Source organism: Mesitornis unicolor, unplaced genomic scaffold (assembly GCF_000695765.1).
Source record: "Mesitornis unicolor isolate BGI_N332 unplaced genomic scaffold, ASM69576v1 scaffold51659, whole genome shotgun sequence".
Lineage (NCBI taxonomy): Eukaryota > Metazoa > Chordata > Aves > Mesitornithiformes > Mesitornithidae > Mesitornis > Mesitornis unicolor.
The window spans coordinates 1-18,211 of NW_010208899.1; the positions used below are offsets into that span (position 1 = coordinate 1).

At 37.7% G+C, this 18,211-nt stretch overlaps 1 protein-coding gene across 1 annotated transcript in view; it reads left to right on the plus strand.

Moving 5' to 3' along the window:
- Window positions 1-2,438: 2,438 nt before the first annotated feature.
- LOC104547099 (monofunctional C1-tetrahydrofolate synthase, mitochondrial-like) overlaps window positions 2,439-18,211 on the plus strand; it is a gene marked incomplete at both ends in the record, with an annotated part of 19,925 nt that continues 4,152 nt past the window's right edge. The window contains 7 exons of the mRNA XM_010192671.1: window positions 2,439-2,575; window positions 3,821-3,867; window positions 5,309-5,416; window positions 6,304-6,378; window positions 8,651-8,753; window positions 12,380-12,456; window positions 15,941-16,081. Coding sequence (XP_010190973.1) covers window positions 2,439-2,575; window positions 3,821-3,867; window positions 5,309-5,416; window positions 6,304-6,378; window positions 8,651-8,753; window positions 12,380-12,456; window positions 15,941-16,081 — 688 coding nt within the window. The remainder of the gene's footprint in view (window positions 2,576-3,820; window positions 3,868-5,308; window positions 5,417-6,303; window positions 6,379-8,650; window positions 8,754-12,379; window positions 12,457-15,940; window positions 16,082-18,211) is intronic.

Genomic DNA, 18,211 nt, shown 5'->3' on the forward strand with positions numbered 1-18,211 from the left:
CCCTAACGTTCTGTGATTCTGTGATTTTAGAATAGGTGAGCTGGGTTACCAGAGCATTTTAGTAATGTGACACTTGATTCTGTGTATCCTCTGCAACATGTAGATACTCTTCTTCATACAACACTACCATCATGCCTTCTGGTTATGCATTTATCAATTCCATTTTCCTTTCCTTTACTGAATGGTAGACTGCATCTTTGGTTTTGCTCGTTTCATGAGAGTTGTAAAGAGTCCTTGTGCTACTGGGTGCGCCAAGTCAGCTTTCTGCCATGTTTTGAGCTGCACTTGAGTAAATAACCTAGTGATTGTGTCTCAGAATTCTCTTGAATGTGACCTTCTTGTGTCTGATGCTCAAAAATAGAGGTAACCACCCACTGCAAATAGAAGTTGTTCTGTTAACAGTCCAGCCATTGTGTGCACTGAGGTTCTGGGTGTTGTGGGAAGTCCTTTACTGGTAACTTCCAGTTAACAGTTATCTGGTGTCATAACAGGTGTCTTTTTCATAGCAGAATAGTTTCTTTTTTGATTTTTTTGTTTGTTTTGTTATTATTATCCTGTTAACTCTTAAGCATTATTCCCCCAAGCTATGTTAGCCCCAAGCTGTAATTTTCTTTGTAAGTGTTACAGTTCTCTCTATCAGTCATATAAGAGTAATTCAAAGTTATCAGTAGACAAAATACTATTTCTGAAGAATCTCTGTTCAGGGAATCTCTTAGAGATGTACTGAATTCCATTGATTTCACTGGAACTTGAGTTAAAACATTACTTTTCTGAACAGGAAAATTCTTTCCTAGAACAGTATAGAAGTTGTTAATTTTGCTTGCTTCCTATTGCCCAAGTTTTACCAGACATATATAACAAAGTCTTCTCTTTTTAACAAAAGGCCCAGGATTGGATGATGATGTAAAAGATAGATTTCTGACAAGTTAATGTTTTTCATATATTTACATTTTATGGGACAAAGAAGGGCTTTCGACAATCTGTGAACTGTCTGAACTAAGCTGAATCTTAAAGGCAAGGAGAAAACACAGATGTGTCCTTGCATTTGACAATTTTACTAATGTTTTTATGCCTTTTAATTGTGATCTGAGGATAGCAATATCTTGAAAAAATTACTAGTTGGGAAAGGAAGTGTTTCTAATTAGAGCTTGATGTTTTAGCTCAAGTTTTGAAAAGGTCATAGGATAAGGGTTTCTCTTTGACTAGGATGCTTGTGCATGCTTGTATTTCTTTGGGAATGAACATTAGTTCTTAACATCAGCTTCACTAAGGTACTTACTGCTCTGCAAGTAGCAAGGGCAGCAAATATATGAATGGTTTCTTGGTTTGCCAAAAAGTAAAACTTGTGTGATAGTGGTGTGTGTGGAAAAAGGACTGAGGCTTTCTTTTGCTAGGCAGAAGGAGAAATGTTGTGCCTCAGATGAATCACATCAATGCATTTTGGAAATGTGAGATGTGTTCATACTTTAAGGAGGAGGGGGGGGGGAGAAGGAAAAGGAAAAAACCCAACTCTGCACTTTTAACATAGATCATAAATAAATACGTTGACCTTGAAAGTAGGGAGGACATCAGTTAAACTGAGGTGTGTCTCATTCATGGAAGGCTGATGAAGTTTTCTACTTGCAAAATCAGCTGTCATTGCCCCTTCATTAGAGGGACAAGAATTGAGTCTTTAAGTGGAGGTTAGAGTCTCCGATTCGAGATTAGGTGTCTTTCTAAAATTTTGTCCTGTCTCAATCTTAGTCTAGATGTGGGAGTTGTAGCTTGAGGTTTTTGAGCTTTTGTATGGGAGGTTGGAGTGTGATTGCAGTTGTCCCTCAACACCCTTAAATCTGCAAAAATACCATGAAACATAAATCTGAAATAAATAAAGTTCAGTTGAACATAGTGACTTTTGTGTCCTGTTTTATTTAAAAAGCAGTTGATCTGTCATTGTTGAGGGTTATGATGACATGGAAGCCAGAGAAGAGTAGTTGAGCTCTACAAACAAGTATGTCAGTTATTTAATTTAAAGTATTCTATTACTTCATTCAAAGTTTGAGCAGTGGCAGTAAAGCATCTCATGCATTACTACAGAAAAGTATTAATATGTGCTCAGAGTATCTTGATGGATGGTTTATTAATGAAACTGGTGAGACTTTTGTGCTGTAATAAAAACATCTAAATTCAATATATTCTTTCAGAACTTTTGCCAGAATAATCTTCTGTTTTTCTGCTATCATAATAAATTGCTTAAATAAAAGACACATGTATATTAGCATTCCAGCTTGAGCTAGGAGCTAACATCATGACAAAATTTTTGTGGAGATAAAGTAATCTTATTGAAATTTGCTGTACAAATATTCTACATTGAAATAAAAAGCTGCAAGTTCTAGTATCCTTCACCAGGCTGACATCAGCAAAGATTTTGATTAATTTTTATTTTTTTTTTCTTCTAGAATAACCCCTACACCCCTAGGAGAGGGGAAAAGCACAGTCACAATTGGTCTTGTTCAGGCGCTTACTGCACACCTTAACATTAACTCTTTTGCCTGTCTGAGACAGCCTTCCCAAGGACCTACTTTTGGAGTTAAAGGTACCTAATATTTGCAGACCTCTGTGACCTCTTTCAGATTAAAAGGAAATACTGCTCTTTTTTTTGCTTTGTTTTGTTTTGTTTTCTTTATTAATTCCTTAGTTACTTCACTATCTCAATGCCTGAATGGTAGCATATTGGATTTTTTTTTTGCTAAGTATATAACTAATAGGTGAAGGTTTCTTGCGCACATCTTCCCCTGCAAGGTTCATATCTATGTTTATGTACTTAATGTATATTGATAATGGAGATAACACCCAAACATAACGAAAGGCTTGGGGATGTGTTAGCCAGGAGGAGTTTTGTGCAAGTACACACCCTTCCAGCCACTTCTCTGCTTGGACACTCTCTAAAGTTGTCTCTAAATGTAACTGTTTAGTTATTCCTTGAGAAGGAGTCTTAAATACACTGACATTAATTGGAAATATCCAAGCTAAGGAAGGTGGCAGTTATGCCTATGGTACAGCCGTGTCTGCATCATTCATTTGGCTAGGTCTGAAACTCTTCTTTCTGTTCTTCTGAGTTGTCACCCCTAATTGTGGGCTGCTGCCTTTTTGCCTAGAAACCCTTTAAGAGCCTGAGGGTCAGGTAAGAGCCAGCTGGAGTTCAAGCTTCAATGCTGATAGGAAATAATGCAATCTTTTTTTGCCATTTCTCAGCTGAGATTGGTGCCTAACTGGGCAAGCACTCCCCATCTACTCTACTTTGCTTTGCTGAAGTTTAAGTTAACAAGTTTGATTTCAGCTGGAAGGCTTCTGTTGCTTGGTGCTTCTCAGCCAAGACTGGCGCATGTGAGTGCTTTAATCCTTCCACTCAATTTGTGCAAACTCCTTTTCCTGTACCCTGAGAGGCAGTGGCAAAGGAGCACCCAGGCAAGGATGTGAAGGTTTTGTTCAGAAGCAGTGCTTGCTTGTGACTGCTACATCTTTCTGCCCAATAGCTGCATGTGCATGACTGTGTCTTAAATCGGGGCAGGAGCAGGAGGTAGCCCTCATGTTGCCAAACTATGGGCCAGCCATCGTGTGTGGGCTTTCATTTCAGATCAAGAATTCCCTTTTTTACTGCCTGCTAAAAAAAGCCAGGAAGGTTTAAGGAAATCCTGTTTGTTTATGTGCATCATTGATCACCTACTAGAAATTAAAATGCTGAGAAATGTGTCATCAACACTTTGTGTGTTTAAGGGTGGTGGAGTTTTTTTTCCAAAACTGGTGCGAGTCTGATGTGACCATATGCTTTCCTATGCAGGTGGAGCAGCTGGTGGTGGATATGCTCAAGTGATACCCATGGAGGAGGTGAGACAGTGGGGGAGGCTGCAAGTCCCTGTCCCTCAGGGAGGGGTAGGCAGGCCGAGGTGGTCACTGCAGCATTTGGCCTGGAGAATTGGGGTGGTCCTTGTTTTGGACCACCTTTGGAGAGGTCCAGGTCCTCTCCATGTTCCTGCTGTGTGATGCGAAGAGGGGCTGTGGAGTGTGGGGGTACTACAGATGGGTAAATGCCCCAACTTTTGCTAAATAAGTAAAAGGAAGGTGCTTTGACTCAACAGCAGTGATAAAACAGAGAAGTCTCCTGTGAAAAATTCCTCTTCCCGAGTGCAGGCTCTTGGGGAGCTGCAGAGGCTGTGGCTCCACATGAGGGTGGCCTGTCAGCCAGGGTCTGTCCCACGCCAACCAGAAATAGGCAGCTGAAGGCACTGGGACAGACCTAGCACAGACATTGGGCACCTCCATGGGGATGGGCTGAGGCCATACTGAGAGTTCTTTAGCCTCCCTCCCTTAGCAGGTTTAGCTGTGTGCCCAGGGACTTCAGCATGCTGTAGTTGGTAGTGGGGTTTTGTGTTGGTTTCCAGAGTGTAAAATGCAAGCAGATTCTCTGAGCAATGGGACATGTAAGGTTAGTATGGCTAAGCTTATGTGTATATCCACAGTGCTTGTGTGGAAATGCACTATGGTTTCACCCCAAAAGAGTCTTATTTAGAGCTCAACAAACCACTCCGTAGCCCAGACTGGTAAATGAAAGTGCACAGCTGGTCCAAGCAGAGCCCTAATGTAGCACTTAGTCACAGTTTTGATCCCCTGAGCACAGTCAAGAGCTCATGTTGGTGGCTGTCAGTAACCCTCTGCAATTAGTGCTGCAGTGCAATTAAAACTGACCTTCTGCCGCCTTCTGTCAGAGATAAGTAAAAAAATACAGTACAGCTGTAACACAAGTCCTAATCTAATCTAAACTGCTTATTTCAGATTTTTCCACAAAACTTTGCTGGACAAACTTTTTATCAACAAAGTTAATGCCTGATCAGGTATAGGCAGTCCTCCCATGGCTAGAAGAAAGCTGGCATACACCCCCCCGCAAAGCCAGCATGTGTGTTTTGGGGGATTAGGCAGAAATCTGCATCTCTGATCCAGGTGAATTAGTAAGTACTGACAGTAAACTGATTTAGTATTAGTGATGTGGAACCGTTGCCCTAGACTCTTCATTCTGGGATCATTTAGCAATGAATAAAGATGTTTGTGTCTTTATTTGGCTAAACTAAAGGTGGTTTACGATTTACTCAGGTGAAAACAAGTCCTTCATAAAGCTCGGTGTGTTTTCAGCCTGATAATACTTCATCTATGCTGACAGAAGACTAATCAGAGCTGCAGTCTCAAGGAGATAGCAATGATTGTTGCTGCTAATCTGCCTGAGATTAATAAATTGCATTTCTTATAAAAAGGTTTTGTTGTTTTAACCTTCTAGTTCAATCTTCATTTGACTGGAGATATTCATGCTATAACTGCTGCAAATAATTTGCTGGCTGCTGCTATTGATGCTAGGGTCTTGCATGAGAGCACTCAGTCTGATAAGGTGAGAATTATTTTCTGATATCTACATTATATTTTTCGTTTCATTTTTTCAATAAACTACATTTCAAAGCAAAATCATTTGATTTTTTTTTTATATTTTCACTGTGTAAACAGAAACTATTGCTGAAGCCATTGTGTGTTCTGCTGGGAAATTTTTCTTATAGTATATGTTTTCTCTGGCCCGTAGCTGTCATAAGGTGGTCTTTAAGATAAGAATCTTATACCCAAAACTTTGTTAGCTGTTTCAGACTGTACTAAAGATGTTTTCTTTTATATAATATTATTCTTTTTAATAATTTGTATACTCCTTTTAAAGTTAAAAATTACACCTCTGATGTATAGTTGGGTATGATGTACCTTTAGAAGAAGGGGTTGTGGGAAAATATACTAGTTCCTCCTTCCTCCACTAATCTGTTGTGACCTTAAGACAAATGTCAGTCTTTAAAGGGAAGGGATAAAGTGAAGAAAGGAGCCTCCTTTTTGGCTACAGTGTTAAACCTGAGCAGGGCTGGCATATCCCATTTACTTGGTACAACACAAATGTGCATTTAGGCCAGTTTGCAGATGTTACTTATAGTTTGAATAATTTGAACCTTGGTTAAAGTTTTAGAAGGTTCCAAATTTCAAGAAGAATGCATTTATTTAATGAAACATAAAAGCATAGTAGTTTTGATAATTTGATTTAGACTGTTAAGTCATAGGTGTTGCTTAAAAGCCTACCACCTTCTCAGAATTGTTTCTTGAACCTCTGACCAGAAGTCCACAACTTATGTAGCTGGGAAAGTCTTACTGAAATTAGTCTGAATAAAATAAAAATATTAGCTTTTTATTTAACTAGTTCCTGGTTGTAGCTTTTTCTTTCATTAACTTCTCATGTGGTTTTTCTAGGCTTTGTATAATAGACTGGTTCCTGTAGTTAATGGCATGAGAGGATTTTCTGCTATTCAGCTTGCCCGTCTGAGAGTAAGTTGTTAATGTAGTTTCTCCTCAATTATAGTATCTCTTCATAAAACATATTCTCTTATGCAACTTGTTTAAAATTTTTTACGTATGGGATTGAGTTTGTCTAAACCTCCCTCACTAATTTATCAAGTCCAGACTTTTCTTCTGAAAGCATTGTCCTTGAGATAATAGGATCTGGGTCTGATATTATCTTCATAACTAACATTTTTGCTATTTTTTTCTCCTGAAATAAACCAATATTGTTTTTAAATGCTGTGTCTTTCCTGATGAAATATTTGAGTTTTTAAAATACTTTTCCTATTATGGTAAAGTCATGTTTGAAAGCTCACATTCTTTGCTTTTGCAGTATTTTCTGATTCTGAAAGTTTATTATAGCATATACCTCTGGAGTTTTATTGATGTCATTTTGACAGTGTCCTTCAAGGGGTAGAAGTACATTTGTGTGTATAGGATATTTTTCAGCCCATCTTACTTCCTGAGTGCTTGCAGAAGAGGTTCCTATGCAATTCATGTATGAGTAACATATCTGGATTTGAGGCTGCCATTCTGTTAATAACTAAAGAGCAGCACAGTCCACTAGCATAGGGGAAGGAGAGTATGAATCCCTTGAATATGACCCTTTACGACAGCTTCAGTCTTCTGCATCCATTTCCATGTTTGTTGTTGGCTTTTCCTGACCAGTGCTTTCAGAGTCACTGGAGAGCAATGGATTGCTGCCAAATGCACACTTGGAACTGGGGGTTGGAAAGAAGGATAGAGATAATACCAGCTTCTATTTGCAGGGGGAAAAGAAGTTTTTTATAGTATTTTAAGCTTTTGTGCTGCTCATTTGAATGCCAGTAAACTAAAATGTGGATGATGCCTGCTTGACTCTTTGGCAGAGTAGCTCTCTCAGAATTTTGGAATATTTTCATTTTGTCCTTGTTTACACTGTGTGTAGGGTAACAGGTAGGGGAGCATTTTGGTTATTCATGACGTACCAACTATCTCTTCAGTTGGAATGAGTTTCTCTCTCCTCACATGAGCTGCAAATTAGTTAGAAAAAGTTTGCCTTTATAACATTAAAATACACGCATCATAAATTCCAATATAACTGATTTATGTTGCCGTGAATTATTTTTAGTGTAAGGATTCCTAATACCTAAAAAACCCCAAACTCTAATATAAAAAAAGTCATTATGGGAAGGGGTTGCATTGTTTTAAAGGAGGGTTATTAAGATTGAAACTCCTCTCTTACATGTATGGTTTGGACTTACAGAAGGTCCCAAACTGCTTGTCTCATGTCAGGAGCTACCTTTTGTATTGCTCTGCTCCTCAGCTTTTTTTGTCTTTTTCCTAGTAATTATTTACTTAAGACCTCCTTACCTTACCTCTTCTCTTTAACTTCCTCTATCCCAGTCTTTTCTTTATCTACTTTTCCACATCAACTCTGAGTCTTAACTCCCATCTGCATCCAGATCCATCAGCTTTTTTCTTTGACCAATGCTCAAAAAGGAGCATTGCAAGAACAGCTTTAATACTCTAAAAAGGGTGTCCCCAGCTTTCTAGAAATAACTGTTGGTTGAAATAGGGAAGTAACTGTGGTATCTCTTCGAAATTGAGTATTTTTAAACCTTTAGATTTGCATTATTTTTAGTCCTCAAGTGTAAGCATGTCAGTTAATTCACTGAGGAATGCTTTCTAATGCTCAAGAAAATGAAGTTTGTTGGGTTTTTTTTAAGACTATAGTTCTTAAACACAGCTTTCTGATCCATCTTTATGTAGATTCACCTAAAAAAGAAAACCTGTTTGGTGTTGCTTAAATAGTGAATCTGTAAAAGCCAGAAGGTATTGGCTCATTCACTATAAGTGACTGAGTTTATGGATTATAGGCTCTTAGAGCAGAAATTTTTATTTAATTCAAAGAGGACTCACAGAAGACAATGTATGGTTCTTTCAAAGATTTCCACAAACTAGAGCAAGCAATAATTACCAACTGATAATGTTGAATTTTCTCTTTGGTTTACATTAGGAGTTTCTTCTATATAAGAAAATACTGTTAATCTAATGGCCTGTGTTTCTCCTTTCTTGTTTCATTTCAACATCTACATTTACCCCTATTTTAGTTACAGATGGTTTCCTCTGGCCTTTTTTTTTTTTCTTAAATAGTTTTGGTCCTGACATACTTCTTTACAAAACGCTTGCTGAAAGTGGGGTTGATCAGCCAGAGCAGCTATACCTTTTGAAGTAAAAAAGCCACTTCATTGTGTTTCTTTAACTTGTTTCTGTATAGAGGCTTGGAATAAACAAGACTGATCCTGGGACTTTAACAGAAGAGGAGATCAGCCAATTTTCACGCCTTGATATTGACCCATCTACCATAACATGGCAAAGAGGTATGTGGTCAGAAAGCCTCACTTCCGCCTGGATTTAATCATAACTCATTTCCTTATTTGCTTAACTTTACCTGTATCAGAGCTGTTTCTGCTCTCTGATGGTAAGAACAACTCATTTGCGAGTGGGAAATGGAGGTGTGTAACAAATTTGGATGCAGTATGTTGCTCTAAACTTGATAAAGTATCAGTAGTAACTCAAGAGACTTTGCTAATATTCTGAAGGATAGGTTGCTCTGACAGCTTAAGTATGTCCTTTGTCTCTTTCACATTAGATAATATATCTTAAAACATGAAAGTGGCTTTTCTGTACATTTTACAAATCTTATCCATTCTTTTCTTAACTGTGTCTAGTATGGTTTTAGGTTGGTTGTTCTTACTCGATTTTGGTCCTTCATCCTCCCCAGCTCAGCCACCTAAATAGCTCAGAGACTAAATATGTCTCAGAGACTATGTGATTTTTTTAGTGTGTCTTGAGTTGTTTGCTTTGTTAGGAAGAAGAGGTGAAAGATGTGGTACAGTTTCAACTACGTATGCCAAGCAAACCAATATCCACTCTCACACCCTTGGACAAGTCCCTTCTGCATTTTACAGTTCTAATGTCGGGCTAAGTTTCAGTGTTCACCTCAACTTCTGTATCTCTTTTTAAGCAAGTAAGCTTTGCATGAAGTCTTGAACTAAATTCCATTGGATTTAATTTTCTTCCTAAGTTCTCAAACACCAAAGTTATTAGTTCAAAATCCTTGTTAAATGGAATGTTACATGATGCTCAGAGTGAATAAGGTGAATCTGTTGAGAAGTGAAGAGTCTCAGCCATGCTTTATTGTGCCCTTTGTGTGCATGTAATCTCAGACTTTGGATATTTTTCTCAAGATAATACTGGGGAATGTGGCATAAGATGTTTTTTATTAGTCACACAGTGTGTCTACATGGAACAGACCTGTATTAGGATGAAGGAATAATATAAATATTTAGTGTAATACAACTCATTGTTTCTATCAGCACAGGTTTGGGAGGATGCAACATTACAGTGGGAGTTTGTTACAGAATACCCAATCAGGAAGATGAGGCTGATAAAATCACCACCTTTGGATGTATTTAAAAGCCATCTAGATAATGGTGCTCACAGACATGGTTTAGAAGGGGACATGGTAGAAAGAGTTAGATAATGGTTGGACTTGATCTTAAAGGCCTTTTCCAACCATAACGATTCCATGATTCTACTCAACTGCTGTTAACCTCAAGTGCATTATTTAAGTAATCTCAATGTTAGTGAAACTTCTTATTCCACACAACTCTATATAATATTTTACATTACATGTATATATTACATTACATATACATATTTTGAACATTTAAGAAAAAAAATGTTTTTAGAACTGTTTCAGGTAACTTGGAAAATGTTTTGTTTGGGACTGTTTCTGCAATCCATGTGTCTGAGAAGCTTGTTACGTACCAGGGAATTTTTATGGCAGAAGAGAATACTATCAGATTATCTGAAGATTAATTTTAGTCAAGACCTGTTTCCTTAAATGTGTCACAAGCTTAAAATTCATTTTCATCTTGTACTAACTGGAACAGGTGCAACATGCTGAAGAGAAGGAAAGCTTCCCCCTACTTAACCTTCCCCTGGTATTCAGATCCTGTTTATATATCTAGAGGATAAGGAAGTAGATACATTAAACTTAACACTTGGTTGAACCTAAGCTTTCCTGAAACATTGACTTTGGGTAAGGAAGAGGAAAAATCTGGAAAAGGAAAAATTGCTTTTGTGGCAAAAAAATAATCTTTCTTATCGTACTACTTCTAAGTGCAGCTATTGGAATCTTCCTGAAGAACAAATTCTGACCAAGGTGAGAAAGCCAGTGTGTCCCAGTGATAAGAAAGAGTTGCAAAGATAGATATAATTTCATGGTAATGGTGTTCAGGTTGCATGATTTCACAAGGAAGGGCCAGATAAAAGGCAGCTCATTGCCTGTCCAGGCTGGTGGGAAGGCTAATTCCTGCTCTCAGCAGCACCTGGGTAGGCAGGAAAGAGATTTAGGTCTGCTTAAGGCAGAGACTGAGCTTCCTAAGAGGAGAAGGGGGTAAGTTTGTGCTTGAGAGATCAGCTTGCCATATGGCTTTACAGTGACATATGGTACCACAGCTTGGTATGAGGCTACTGTTTCCATGTACTCTGTTCTGCAATTTCTGCCAGTACTTTAGAGTATTTTAAAGTATGACTGTATATAAACAGAAACCAAAGTGAGTTAACCAAATCTGTGTTGCACCATCCCTCAAGCAGAATTCCTGAGGAAATTAGGGGCCTAAATACCATGCAGTGGGAAAAGGCACGTATGGTATTTACAACAGCCCCATGAGAAATGTCCAAGAAGGGGAAGTAGCTTAAATCTTGCATTTCTCCCAGTTCACTCACAACCCTGAACTGAGGTTGTGTAGGACTGAGATTCAAAGTCCTTCTTATTCTTGGGGAATTATGTCATCATCCTTTTCTGTACAGGCAAATTCATTAATCTCCAAAAGCAGCAGGTGATTTCACTGACCTTCAGTACAGATAACTTCTCCAGAGGTTCCTTGTTTCTCTTCCTCTAAATGAACAGGACTCAGATTTACCGAAAGATTGACTTGATTGCCAAGCTACATGCTGAATGGATCAAGAGTACCTTTCATCCTTTCTTTTAGGGTAGATGCAAATTGAAACGTTTGTAGGGCTAAAGAGCCTGTAAGAAAGAGGGAGCCTATTTATATTCTGTAGGCATTGCCATTCCTGGAAAGGAGAGGTCTTGGAGTTTGGTCTAGTTTTCTCACAAACAGAAACATCCTTGTAATGTTTCTTCCTTAAAAGCCTTGTGATCAGTTCTCAGCAGATGAGAGAGCTCTTTGATTATTCTTAGTATTGCCTTTTGGTTTCTACAAAAGCATATTTGAAATTGAGTGTTGTCAGTGCAGAATTGCAGAACCTAGCTTACAATGATTGTTAGTGAAGTTAGCAATTCCACAAGATAGTTTGGACATGCCCTTGCAATACCAAAAGTGTTTCCAGGTTAGAAATACAATTATCTGAAGTTGAAGTTGTGTTAAATAGCAGATGGTTGGTCTTGACAGTTGGAAAATAACTTCCTTTGAATGCTGTGCAGCTGAATGTGGAGTTAGTTACTGTGATGGGCAAGAAAGTGACTTGTCTGGAAGAACTAATCTGACAATGTAATCATCCTTTAAAAGCAAATCAGACCAAGTTTAACCTACATTATACTGTCTTAAAATCAATTCTTAACAAGTCAGTGACAAAGCAAATGATTTGAGGTAGGTCTGAGGTGCATTGTACATACTAAGACAGATTTTTCTAATGCAGGTAAAATATTACTTTATATGTTACAGTGTTAAGAATCTGTTAGTGTCAAAAACTGTTCAGAGAAATTGTATTTATTCCAACCTGTCCTCTGATGGCATCAATTAAAAGGGAAAAAACCAAGTCAGTACTAATGGTAACGTGCAGGAGCATGGCTGTCTAGTTATGCTGTTCAAATAACTGAATCTTACACGTATAACAAAGGGATGCCTTGAAAAACATCCATATCCATGAGCTCTTGTTAACACATTTTGCTTTTGCTGTTTTCTTATTTCAGTGGTGGATACAAATGACAGGTTCCTGCGCAAAATAACAGTTGGACAGGCAAATACAGAGAAAAGATTTGTCCGTCAGGTATGTAAAGGCAGTTAATATATCTCATTCTGGACAGACTTTGCTTTAGAGGCTGGGAGATGTTTCTTCAGTTCTTTCAGCATACTTCTTTGAATTGCCATGCTGACATCTGTTGCTGTTGTATAATGTTCTTGCAGTGAAACTATAATAGTGTTAATGAGTAACTGAGTCCGATGTTTCAGAAACATTAATCAATGCATATTGCACAGTGTATTGAAAGCACCTGCAAAAAATTTCATTGTCATCCTATGAGTATAAAATGGGCCCTTATGCCCTCATAAGGTTACTTTGTATATTTTTCTTACTTGAGTCCCTCAAACTATATAAGTTGTATTTAAATTTAATGTTTAAAAACTGGGGAGAGGGGTGGGTCATGTGTTGATGGTCCCACTGGTGAAAACTGAAAATGACCATTAACTTTTGTTCAGAGTTTCCCTATCATGCATTTCAAGTTTGGGATCTAAACTATAAGAACTTTAAACATGTGCCTAATTTTTACATCCAGGCTTGAATGGATAGGTCAGAAAATGAGCATGTGTGTACTTTTCAGCAGTGCTAAAGACTAACTTACGTTACTGTATGAGAGCTTCTGGAAGCTTATTAAAGAACTTATAGATAAATTGAAAGTCAGACTTTTCCAACACTATCTGAACAAGAGTTCCTGATGTCATGTGAGTAAATACAGTTCTGAAACAGTGCAGTGTGGAACAGCAGTGCCAAGAAGAACAAACTCATTGTGATGATGTAGAGTTGCTCCTAATTTGGTGCAGATCTAACACTGAGGTTCTGGCTGTTTTGAGGTGACATAAATAGCTTTTGTGGTTTAGATAAGGCTTTCATTAATTTTGCAAATCCTGTCTTTAATCTTTATCATTTCAGACTAGATTTCAAACCATCACTTCTAAATTTTGTGCCTGAGTACAGAGGCCAAAAAACAGCATTAATATTCTTGCTCAATTCAATAGGTAGAACAGTCAATTTGGAGAGAAAAACTTGAGAGAGAAATCATAGAATGGTTTGGGTTGGAAGGGACCTTAAAGATCATCCAGTCCAACCCACTTGCCATGAGCAGGGACACCTCCCACTAGAAATGCTCACTTTTTTTGGTTCTGAACACACAGAGTAGAGACTTTACTGTCTATAACTTACAGAAAATTCAGTATTAGCTAATACTCATCTCCGATAATGGTCTGGAACTACAAAATATTATAGTTGGTACAAGTTCCTTCAACACTTGAGATATTTTCCTATGTTTAGATTTATTTCAGTGACTCAGTGTGATTATTAGCTTTGAGCCAGGTTCTGACAGCCTTATTGCGCAGCATTTTACCACTGTAATTATGCTGCTGAGTTAAATATGGGTTGTTTTATTGTAGAGTACTAGTTGATATATGTCTGTCAAATGTTGCTTCTGTACTGTTTTGGCTAAGATGACCTTGATGCTTTCAGTTTTGATGTGTTGGACTGATGCATATCCATTCGCATCTTAATGTGGACTTAGTGACTCAAGAAATAGAGAACAGTTAGGAAAACTCATTTCAGAGCCTAGCCAGAGATCCAGAGAAAACAGTACTTCATAGTTAACAGATGCATTTTATGAATATTTGGAGTGATGTTCTAGCACTCTTAAAATCAATGACACCTGTGTAAAATGGCAGAGCACAGCAGGCACAAAACTGCATTTTAATGAACAGGGATGCTGTGGTTTCTAAAGAGTATTACATGACTGATGCCCTTGATCCTGCAATTGAATTCATGTGGGTGGATCCTTTCATCAATAGAGAACGAACTTTACAGCTAAGGCTTCTGTCAGCAGTTCATAGGTGTATAAAGGTTATTAGAGTTAAAATAGCACCTGCTACCACAGTCTTTTGTGCCTGTGTTTTCAATTAAATATTGTGTCACTCTTTGAACATCTACCTAGGATTCTTTTTCCTGTCTTTTGGGGTTTATAGGGAAACAATTACAATAAAAACCTTTTTTTTTTTTTTTTTGTCTCCTGATATTCAGATAAAAATTGACAGTATTCCAATATTCATTTTGGGCATAGATTTCTCAGATTTATTTCCTGTCTTATATATGCTGCAGTGACTTACCAGGAGCATTTAGAAAAGTAGCATCCATGTCATCGCAACGCTGACGGTGTTCACTGTGTACCCAGCTATTCTGCTATGTATAGAACTGCTTCTAGGAAATACAGAAAATCTTCTTTGTAACTTCAGCATTTTATTTGAATCCCTATGCTGAAAATCTCAATTACAGGATTATTTTTTTGGTTTATGTGGTATATATCTCTCCTCTCTGTGCCCAATGCATAAAAGTGCTCAAGTGTCTTCAGAAATTTAGATTAACATGCAGGTACATAGAGGTCAGTATGAATAGGGCTACCCTGGAATGTAGCTGTCAAGACAGAACCTAAAAACAGGAATATAGGTTAAAAAAAGGCAAAAGCTGTTAAATTACTAGGCAAATGTATAGGAATGGTGAAAATTATATCTTGAAGAACTCACCATGTAGATGCTTCTTAAAAACAGGCAACACCCTCAATTAGTACAGATTCATCTGGTATTAGTCAGTATGGGATACATCTGGTAGAGTTCTGACACAGAAAATTACTAAACTTTTGTGTAGACTTTAATCGCTGAATATGGAGAGATTACTATAGAAGCTGTAGTTCTTGTTCACCCCCAACATTGCATTCCTCTCACGTAATACATTAGTGACTTTGTCTTCCTTCTCTGTTTACATTTTGACAGTATGCGCCTGGGCTTTACTAATAGTAAATTAGTACAAATACTGCTAATGTATACTGCAAGTTCTTAAAGAGAAGTAGGGGCTACAGTTTATGTTGTGCTGAAATACTGTCTGAATGTATGTCTACAAGAACAATAGAACTTATGCCACATATAGTTCTTGATGGGTTTTTTTAACTTATATATTTGTTCATTTTTAAAAAATGGGGGGAACAAAGATATATTTTACATTATCATAGGTCAAGCACAAGACCTAGCAGCACAGAATTAAAGTTTTGAGTTTGTGTAGAAAAAGAATGATCAAATGAAACAAGAATGTTTTTGAAACAAGACTAAAACACTTTTGGAGAGCATTAAAAAAAATTCAAAACAAAACAAAAACCAACACAATTCTGTACTCATGCCAGTAAAGCTCAAAACACATCTGGTGATTTTCTTTTTTGCCACAGAAAAAGAATTCTTGGTCCTTCAGGGAGCTTCTGGTAAGGATAAAGTAAGCCAAGGAATTAAGCACTCTGCCAGACTGGTCCCGAAGTAAATGAAGTGTAACAGAGAACATTAATGAGGGACTATGAACAAAGTTACTCTAGTCTGAGTAATCTCAAAAGCTGTGGGTTACATTTTTAGAACTCATTTGAATTTCAGTATGAAATCTGTCTTTCCTGAGTTTATTCCTGATGATTCCCTGTGAGTATTTGACTTGGTTCATGATCCTTATTTCTATTTTACAGGCTCAGTTTGATATTGCTGTTGCAAGTGAAATTATGGCCATCCTGGCACTTACCACCAGCCTGCAAGACATGAAGGAAAGGCTTGGGAAAATGGTGGTGGCTAATAACAAGAAAGGAGAGCCAGTAACAGCAGAGGACTTGGTACGTTCAGCGCTGTAGACCTGTGAATAACCTCCGATGCGTTTGTTTTGCCTCTTGAAGCATTAGAAAGGCAGGTGCATGCCAAGGATTTTGCTTTGAACAGCCCAGTCAGATATCGAAGATCATCTTCTGGGCCAAAACTTGCTTACAATGAGAACAAGATGTAGAGCTCATTTCTTCAACTCTCTGGTAACATCTGGTTCAGGAAGTCTCTGATCTCCATAACCTACTTGAATAGTTTTCTGCAGTTCTTAAGGCAAACAGATTTGGTGCTGGATGGAGTCAGAGTGTGGGCTCCTATTTGAGAGAGCTGGTAATGTTTGCTACTGTGCTTGTAAAGTGTGCTCAGATGTTTCAGTGATAGTTACCACATGAATGCTTATACCACTAAATCAGAATGGAAACAAGCCTAATTTGTAGGTTGCTGATAGTGCTTGGGACAGGGTTGTCTCTTCACATCATTAAGACATGTTCTTCTTTACCTTTATTAGTTAGTTGCTGTTTCCTCATCCTCTACTTCAGCTTCTAAAAGAAGTCAATACATTCTTTCTTTATATCAAATTATAAGACAAGCTGTGACTCAGCAAGCAGCAGCTGGAAGCTCACACATGTCTGTATGTGGCAGATTCTGGTGCAACCACAAGCTATCAGTTTACCCTTGCAATTCACCTGTATGCCAGTAGGCTCACTTTGGTTGGCACTTGTTTGCTGTAACGTTACTCTACTTGAATTTTGAAGCCTAAATGCTAAATTAACTTCATATATTGCAGATTGACAGCACACCCTAAATACGATAAATATTATAATGCTTTGCTTTTATGCCTTTTTTATCATATAAGTATATCGTTACAGCAACTGTGATATGTCTTGGAGCCATGCTTTCATGCCACCCTACTGGCAGTGACAGCCTGTATCACACCGGTGATGTGTGTTTTTTCCTTTTTGTCACTTTTATGTGGACTGCATTTTTAGCATGACCAAAGGAACCAGTATCCTGCTTGTCTGCAAAGATAGCAAATTCACAAGCCAAGAATACCCTCACAGCCTTAATGGATTTCAGTTTAATAAGGAAATCAAAACATAGTATCTAGCTTGCCTGGATTTGAGATTGAAATTAAGATAAGGGTACCAAAATTTCAAAGAACAGTTGTCATTAAAATTCAGAGCAAATCAGCTACTGTCACTTATGCAAGAATACATGAAGAACTGCATTTAATATTCTAGCTGTTGAATTTTTTATTTTCTCTTCAGCTGCATAACTTTGTCTTGGCCAAATGGAGAGGGGTGGGAAATAAGATAACTTATAACATATGTGCAAAAACTTTAAAATAATTCAGTGTTAGCATTAAAACTACATTAGAAATACATTATTTTAATCTTGTTGCTACTTTAGTATGAAGGTACTTTAATATATTAATACTGCAAAATGTTCAACCTGTCTTTTTCACCTAAAGCTGATGGGCTTGATGAAAGAAAGCAGTTGCTTTCCCATAGTCTGTTTCATCTGTAGGGCTGAAATTACGAGCAGTGCACAAAGAACTTTAAAATTTTTCGACTATGTCCCTGAAATGAAAGTAGTGCTCAGCCAAGTGTCTGTTACTTATTTGCTTTTCTTGGTCTTTTTTTCAAACAAACTTCCTATGCTTAGTATCTCAATCATTTGACAGTGTCGCTTGTGCTGAACATATGTTTCTAGTTCTTCTTTAAAGCAGTGTTTCTATTACACAATGGAAGAACTGTCCAGAAAAAAAATTCATCGCAGTGTCAAGGATATGTATTATGACCATCTGCAGCTATGCTGCTGCATTCTTTATCTTCTGCATGGTCTCTTCTTTGTACCCTGCACAGGGAGGACTTGGGTGCATATCATTGTGAAGTGCAGAAACTCCTACCTCCTTTGTTGCAGAGTATGTTACTAATGAGGATGAGAACTGTGGGAAGATTAGGAAGGTGATTTTATGTTTCGGGCAGAAAAATGTCTTGTTAAAAAGTATAATTCTATTCCTGTGTTTTTCACAAAGCTTTTGTGTGATGCTGTGTCTGCACAGATTCTTACAGTACTTGAAGAGTTGTGCATTCCTCAATCTGGCTTGATACCCAGGAGCTAAGTACCTAAAATCCATGGGAAAG